This window comes from Scomber scombrus, chromosome 7, assembly GCF_963691925.1.
Source record: "Scomber scombrus chromosome 7, fScoSco1.1, whole genome shotgun sequence".
Taxonomy (NCBI): Eukaryota; Metazoa; Chordata; class Actinopteri; order Scombriformes; family Scombridae; genus Scomber; species Scomber scombrus.
In genome coordinates, this window is record NC_084976.1 from 14,567,824 (window position 1) to 14,576,364 (window position 8,541).

The window sequence follows — 8,541 nt, forward strand, 5'->3', positions numbered from 1 at the left end:
TTGTAAACTGCCTTTCACAAGATAATGGGATATACCTTGAATTTTAAAATGCGACACAAGTATTGTTAGGTTAAATGGCCACAATGCTGGTTAGGTCAGAAAAATAAATATTTCCCATTCATTGTAAACTCCCCTTAAACTGAAGTTATGTTTCCTAGCAACCAATTTACACATCAATAGTTTAGACATTTTTTAAGTTCAAATGGTTCAACCTAATTTATTCCTGGATTTAAAAAATCAATTAGATTGTTATTTTGGAGTATAAATGTACCGAAAACATAGTTGTTAAAGGAATAAATAAAATATTGTAATGGCCTTATTCTTTTCTCTTTCTTTCTTGGATGGGGGTGTGAAGCTCATTCTTTGGGGGAATTTGAACTGGAATTTTCTTTCATTTCTATTCTCATTGTCTCTGTGACAGTGTGGAAATCTAATGGTGTGTTTTTTTCTTTATACCATATACTATAAATCCCTTTCTCACTAAAAAAAATGGGCCTTGAGGTTTTTACCAGGTAGGTACCTGTGTGGGACGATTCCCAACAGAGCAGACTGTGCAGTCAAATATCTCCTTCTGGTACCTGGAACCACCAACCACAGTTACAGTCTGTTGCCCCACAGTTATCAGAACAAAACAGAAGGTTCTTAACAACTATGCAGCTACTAAATATGAAAGTGAAAGACTCGTTGAGCACTTGTCAATAACATGATAGCTTGCTACAGTTTGTCTAATTTACTGGTTTAAAACACACTGTTCTGTTTCCTCTGTGGGGACTCACTAACAGTTGTCCATGTAATTGTGCTCCTATGGCCAAGTGTGACTAAATTTTCCCCTGCAGCTCTGAAAATAAGATGTCATTGAGCAACAGTGGTGATGAACCTGCTTGCATAAGACATGACAGCCAGCAAATACATTTGGCATAGTAGGTCAAATATGTTTTCATGGAATTCAAAGGTGCCATTGACGTAGTTATGGGTTGAGAAATATAGGTAATCTCTAGTTTAATTTGAAACAGGATCTGGAAAGTAAGATAAAATCAACATACTGCATGAATCTACACTGAACCATTTAATTAATTTGACCTGATGACCAGGTCTAAGTAGATTTGTATAATTTAGTTTTAATAATCTACACTGAACCATTTAATTAATTTGACCTGATGACAAGGTCTAAGTAGATTTGTATAATTTAGTTTTAATAATTTAGTCCATCTGAGGCTGTAACTATGGATAAATAAAAAGTTGTGCTATTTGAGTCCATTAGTTTGATATTTTATAATAGCTTTACTTTCAGTCATAAAAGAATGCATTGTGTTCACATGATCAGAAAAATGCTATCAACAGCCCCCCAACAACCACATTAAATTCTGACTGGTTGGTTGAAGCACATTTGATTTCTATTTATAACATTAATAAACAGTTACAGACTTACCAGTTAAACTATCAGTGACATTTATCAATTCTGCGACTCCATAGCTGTGATGAGAGAGAGGATTTTATATACATATGAACAGTGTAAATACCTGTGATCATGTTTGCTTTTGTGTTTGTGTGTGTAAGCGTGACAGTGTGTGCGGGTCACATTGACCCAAAGCAACCAGGTATAGCTTGCAAAGTGTACAATCACTAAAATAAATAATTGTTTCTTTTCTGGGTCACTTTAAAAAAAAAATCATCAAAGGTCCACCTTAAGATATTTCTTCAGGTCATACTGACCAGAGTACAACAGGATAAATAGAGTTACATAATGCTTAAGGACTTCTGCCATTCACTCTTGACTGAACCACAAAGGCAGACTCTGACATCAGAGGGTTTTTGTCGAGGTGTTCAGCTTTGAGGGTTCACTTCATTGATAAATATATTGGCAAAGACTGTGTTGCGTGTTTAGAAAAGTAGGTTTTGCAACAGAAACACTTCCCCATCCTTGGATATGATTCAGATTTGTTTTGTTGGATGTTTTAGCAACCATATATTATTTGGAGCACCGCCCTGATGTGACACAATTTAAATGTAGCCCCAAGGTTCAACAACAAGTTCAAGTTGTAGCAACAAGTTCAAGTTCTAATTCAAGCTGCATAATCTCATGTGTCTCTAAATAGTTTATCTTCTTATGTGTGCTACCCGAGTCTGCATGTTGCTGCCTCCCTCTGGCCACCTTAGGGCTCAGCAGGGTTTAATTTTGTTACTTTATTTCACCAGGACAATCCACTCAATATCAATACTGCTTTCCAGGCAGTCCTGGGTACATACAGTATATGTTGAAAAAAAAAAATTAGACAAACACATTAAACATTCCATTGATCAAGTGCGCTGGCGTCCAAATTTCAGTCCACATTTAGGTGAGCCTTTTTTTGTATCCTAGCAGAAAAGTCTCTTCACCAAAAGTTTTACAAATATTTAACAACAGCAACAACTATTTATGTCTTTCTTCCAGCATCACATGATTCACTGAATCCATTTACAGTCATACCCATTAAAAACATGTTTATACTTGTCTCTAGTCAGTTTCACCTCATCATGCTTTCTATCTCCTCTAAATCTTTCAAATCTGACTCCCGTTAACTCCCTTAACTGACATTACTTCCTCACTCCTTCCTGCCAAAATGTACACCAGCTTCCACCCTGTCTATATTCAACACAGTATTAGCTGCTCCTCTCCATATTTTATCACCCTTTACCACCGTTACAAGATCTCTGTAGCATCCATATCCCCCTATCTGATACAATGAAACCGATCACAGTATTATTGATGAACCAGATCAAGTCTAACAGAGTGGCCACTGAAACACAGAGCCATCTTTTTGAGGATTAACATTTTTTTATTTTTACATAACTATAAACATCCAGAGGGGGAATAAGCAAGAACTACTACATATTTCACAAAAGTGGTTAAAAACTAAATGTGTGGCATGCCAACCTGTGGTATGCTGCTGTAACTGGTAGCTTGTTTTGAGATGACTTTTTAAATATGGTACAAAAAATACAACAATGACAAACAGTTTCTTACCTAATTTCTGAATTTATCTTTGCAAAACTGGACACTTCATTATACTGAATCATATATTTTAATTGTTTTTAAAATTTTGCCACAGTTAGTGAAAAAAGTATTCAGATCTTTAACTTATATAAAAATACATTTGAAATAATAATTCCACAAATGATCACAAATCAACTTAATATGCTATTGACATGTTTGTGAAGTGTGAAGTGAAGTTTTTTCTCTTTTTCTAGACACTTTTTTGTGTATCATTTTAGAGGCTCCATAGTTATTTCACAGGTTCAGCTGTGATTTCCTACATTCCATGAACAAGCTTATTGACCTCAATCATGTCTCCCGAGTGCTAGAGTTGGTAATTGTAATTTTCTTATCCTCTCCTCATATGAAATATCTTTCAGACCTGGTATCAGTTTAGTGGAAACATCTGGCACTCAAAATTTTAATTAACTGAAAGTACAAATGTGTAATCGGAAAAATAGATTCTTATGCAATATTATTGAATTATTTGATATCTTAACATGGATGCAGGATATTTAGTTGAAGCTGGTTTAGTTGAATCTATAGCTTAGCAGCATATATTTTGGTAATGTCATCTACAGCAAATCATCATATTTTATGAGCTAATCATTTGTTTAAAATCTAAAAACTTAATGTGCAAAGTAAGTAGTATTGTCGTTGGATCTAATGGAGCAAAAGGCACAATATTTGCCTGAAATGTAGTTAAGTAGAAGTATACAGTAGCAATAATACAATCAAAGTACTCAAGTACAGCACTAGTTCATCAAAATTAGTGAATATTTAGTACATGTAAGTATAGCAAATGAATACATTTCAGATTTTCTACCACAGTCTGATATAAATGAGAATGAATGTTCAGCTCAGTAGAGCAAACAGCTCAGTATGGGCATCACCGCTAAAGATGAGCATCCTGCCCTCTAGTGGTGAAAGGAGTCTCACACACACAGATTTTCTGTAAGACATGACGTAACACTCAGTGGAAGACCAGAGGCTTAATGTAATGGCTTTATTATATACACTACATGCATCTTCCCAGTTTTCAGGATCCTAAATTTTCATCTCCACTTGCTCGCTCAACATGACATGTTTCCGCTGGTGCTGAAGACCAGTGCAGAGCCCTGCAACATCCAAAGAAAAATTGGGAGATGTGATAACACCTGACATATATGTCATAGGCATAGAGCATCTTGAATTCACTGGATGGGTGTGTATATACAAGTTTCTTTACTATTTATGTCTGATATTGTGCACATAATAGCTCTGTTTTACCCCAAGGTCAGGAATAACAGCAGCAGCAAAGCAGTTAAACAGACAGTGAGAAGCAGTGATGATGGGAGGAGGAGAGGGGAGTGAAGAGGACCACCAGGCGCAGTGAGTAACCGCCCTCCTGGGAGCAGAGACAGGTCAAATATCTCCTGCAGCTCTGTGTGGCCTGCCACAAACTGGGGGGTCACTTTGATTGAAGAGATTGAAATGAGGAATATGCAGGCAGGAATATTTAAATATTAAGGACATCAAGGAAAGATGAAGATGAATGAATAAGGAAGTTACAAAAATAATCTTATTAGGGAGTAAATTCATCACTTAGTTATAGCTTCTCATGGAATTTTTGCACAAATATATTTGTATCTTTTAATACATTACTGTCATCAATTTACCACATTAGTTATGTAATTAAACTAAAATGTACATACACCCCAAGTGATAATGTTTTAGGAGTTGTAGGTGTAACAATACAAACTGTAATCATAAAGAGAAAACAAATGCATAATCAGAAAAGACTGTAAAAAGTAAATGTGTGTAAATGCTATCATTTAGCCCATTATGTTTGAAAGCAGTCTATATTCTCTTGAATTTTATAAGATATAATTTAAATTTGCTCCACTTTTTTTTAACACCCATATGATTTTAACATATAATAAACTATGAAGTTTGCCTTCTTTGACTTGATGATGTAGATGAATCATATTTAGCATATTTATTTGTTAATAATAAAATATTGCATCTGTATCTTCCAAGTTAGAGCATTGACCGTTATCAATAATTAAGTCTTTCTCCCAAAAGTGTCTTGGAAAAGTCCAAAATGTGACTTGTTACCTGTGAGAAAGTAGTACAGCCTGACAATAGATCGTTGGCCTGAGTAGATCTCACACTGGTAGGTGCCCTGATGCTGCAAGCTGGTTGAAGGGATGGAATAGAGCTTGTCCACCCCCGCAGTCACTTCTTGAAACTGATCCACCTGCTGGGTTTTCACCTGTCCAATAATAAATAAATATACTGTAAGCAGGGATCATTTCTGCTGCTCTACACAGATGTAAAAAACAGATTTTATATGATGAGAAAATATGCAGTGCTAAAGGAATGGTGTGACATTTTGGAAAATATGCGTATCCGTTTTTTTGTTGGGTTAAATATTAAGCTACAGTCAATACACAGTTAGCTTAGTATACAGACTGGAGGAAGAAACAGCTAGCCAGGCCAAAGGCAAGATTAAACTCCTATGGGGCCCCAGGGCAAAAGTTTGTAGTTAGGCCCCAACAGACCCTGTCTATACACCGTACTTTAGAGTTGGAATGATTATTGATTAGTCAATTGACAGAAAATTGATTGGTAACAATTCCTAGAACTTGTGAATCATTTAGGTTAGCTAACATGTTAAAAACTTTTAAAATCTGAATTTTTGCTATTTTCGTCCATGACAGTAAACTCAACAGTTTTGGCATTCTTACTATTGCTCAGACAAAACTCATCTGAATATGTTAACTTGGGCTTTCGGGAATAATGATCCACATTCATCACTATTTTCTAACACTTCAGACATTGAACACTTAATTGATTATTAAAGAAATTGTTAGATGTATTGATAATGAAAATGTTTGTTGGTTGTAGCCTTACGTGATGGATTAATACTACCTTGCCCTCAGTTTTCTGAGTGCAGTTTAATAAAAATACAACTTTATAATAAATAAGCAATATACACTGAGCCTACCTCTTCTGCAAACCTCCAGATTATCTCGATGCCATTTGGTAATGGAAACAGCACATCGCACCACATACGGATCCTGCTGTTCTCTGTTACTTTAATTTCTTTAACTGAAATAACATATAGCCACCCACATGCACACAGGCAGAATCATGCACACACACACACACACACACACACATACACACAGATAACATTCACAGGGGGGCAGCTTTTGCAGTCTGAGCCCTCCTTAATGATAATACTTAAGCCCAGTCTCTGAGGAGTGGAGTAAAAGTGATGATATGCTAAACAGTGGCTGTGCTGTACAGGGTTGATATGCACACCACAGTGTGTGGGAGTCAACTGTCACCTTGCATAAAGAAGCCAAGGACTTAAAGAGTACCTTGGGGGCTCTGTGCAAAAGATATAATGTGTGGAAATAAAACATCGCCTTGGTCTCTTATTCAAATCCTGACTTTCTGCTAAGAGCATTTCAGGGATCAAAAGCAGAGGATTTCAAGGATCAAGAGTGAATGCATATGAAGGTGAAAATATAGTTATGTAAGAATGTGTCAAGTCTTGATTTTCTCATTTGAAATTTGTGATGTAACAGAATCAGTAATCCAATATGTTGGACACATTAGTGATACTCACCTGGACAGTCAAGAGGGAATTTGCAGGAGTCATACTGGCAGGTAATACAGTTGTATACTGCTCCTGTACTCTGAAAACCTGATGGAAACGAATACTCTTCAGTTTCTAAAAAGAAGAGTTCTACAAAGACAGAAATTATGAAATCGAAGAATTGAAAAGGCACTAACCACATGGAGGAAAACATCCAGAGACTGTGAAATAAACAAAAGATGGTGAGTTTAGATTACTCAATTTAATTTCAATCAGATTACTTTATTTGGAGCCAACATCCAGATGTCAGTTCAACCTGACTGCTTCCTTTATTCTCCACAGCATTTGAAAGGCTGTAATAACATACTGTAACTAGCTTATTACAGAGTGAGAGTACAAAGATCAGAGGGAGCTATAATGACCTAATATAGGCCTTACTATAGATAAGAAGATGAAGGCAGAGGGAAGAGACCATGTCTCACCTCTAGGCAGTTTGGAGGCAGCTGCGATGAAATTGTCTGCTGCTGTCTGCAACCTTTCTTCATACACTGTGTCTGATGGATGAACAGAAGAAGGAGGAGGAGGAGGAGGAAGACAGAAATATTTGGCTCAACATATCCTGCTCAAATTGTGCGCTTTAGGGCATCATTTTTAAAATTTCTAATTTCTAACTCCACTCCATTTCTGATCTTACTTAACAATTCTGATGCTGTAAAGAGTCGTTTACATGTGAAGTTATGAGGCTATCAGTGCAGGTGTTTAGCTACCGTTATTCAGCTTTTTGTCGAACTCCTGTGCCATGGGCAGGATCTCTGCATCCAGAATCTCCTTCAGCTGTTTGTCATAGCCTTTACCTTGAAGAGGGACATATTACACACAAGCCAGCTTCCTGATTGGGGCATGCTCTCAGTTATTGGTTTCAAATTGTTGCTTAGAGATGATTTTCTAATTTTAATGTGTTTGCTCTGAACACAAATTCAAAACATTATATTAAACAATTTGAAAGATCATTTGTCCGCACCCACTCTGCCAGCTTGAATGACTCTTTGATCGTTGTTGAATATACGGTCCAGCTTCCTGAAGCAGGAATCAACATTTCTAACATTGTGTTCAGTCAAAATGTGACCCCAACACAGGCGAAGACTGTCTGGCACATTAACGAAGCATTGATAGCAGCTCAAAGATGTGCTGAACAGCAAGCTAATGCACACAAACCACAAAGCAGACGTGCACATTTTTCAGCATGAGTATCAAGCTTGACAAAGGTTTTTGTCTATAAACAGTTTTTATTCAAATGCTGGTCTCATAGTGATTCCAAGGTTTCACATTCTAGGAATCCCACATGTGATTGAAAGTGAGATTGAGAGGAGAGCATCATAGACTCCCCTCTATACTTCCCTCCATTCTATTGTCTCTCTAGCCCCCATTTCCTGCTGCCTCAATGCACCAGTTTTACTGCAGAGCACAGAGATGGAGTGAGCCAAGGAGGGAGGCGGCAGCAGGGGGGTGAGTGTGGGGAGGAGAGGGGCAGATGAAGAGGGAGTTAAATGCTTATGTAAGTAGAGGGATAAAGTGGGAAACGTGTCGGCAAGAAAACCCTATAGAAATATATAATGAATTGAAGTCTAACTGGTGGCGAGGAGATGGCAAGATGCAGAATCAGAGCCAAATAGAAAACAGGGAAAAAAAGGGACAACGAAATCAATAGAATAGTGTGTGGTGAGAATGAAAAAGTGCCCATTCTTGCTGGTGGAGTTTGGAAAATGTGAAAAGTAGCTGCGAATACGCCATCCCATGAGATCAGGTTGAACAGAGAGGAAGGTGGAAGAGGTAAGAGAGGACACAAGTGACGGACGGAGGGAGAGAAAGAGGAAGAGGGAGCAGGACTACAAATCAAGTCGACTGCCTCATCACATCCTGTATCCCCCACTCGTCTCCC

At 37.3% G+C, this 8,541-nt stretch overlaps 1 protein-coding gene across 1 annotated transcript; it reads right to left on the reverse strand.

Moving 5' to 3' along the window:
• Positions 1-4,216: 4,216 nt before the first annotated feature.
• spaca6 (sperm acrosome associated 6) lies at positions 4,217-7,837 on the reverse strand. Its single transcript, XM_062422993.1, has 8 exons — positions 7,624-7,837; positions 7,370-7,456; positions 7,085-7,156; positions 6,800-6,823; positions 6,633-6,710; positions 6,003-6,106; positions 5,111-5,267; positions 4,217-4,466 (listed from the first exon to the last, which is right to left on the reverse strand). The coding sequence occupies exons 1-8, from the start codon at positions 7,835-7,837 to the stop codon at positions 4,279-4,281; spliced, it is 924 nt and encodes a 307-aa protein (XP_062278977.1). The 3' UTR covers positions 4,217-4,278.
• Between the last annotated feature and the right edge of the window lie 704 nt (positions 7,838-8,541).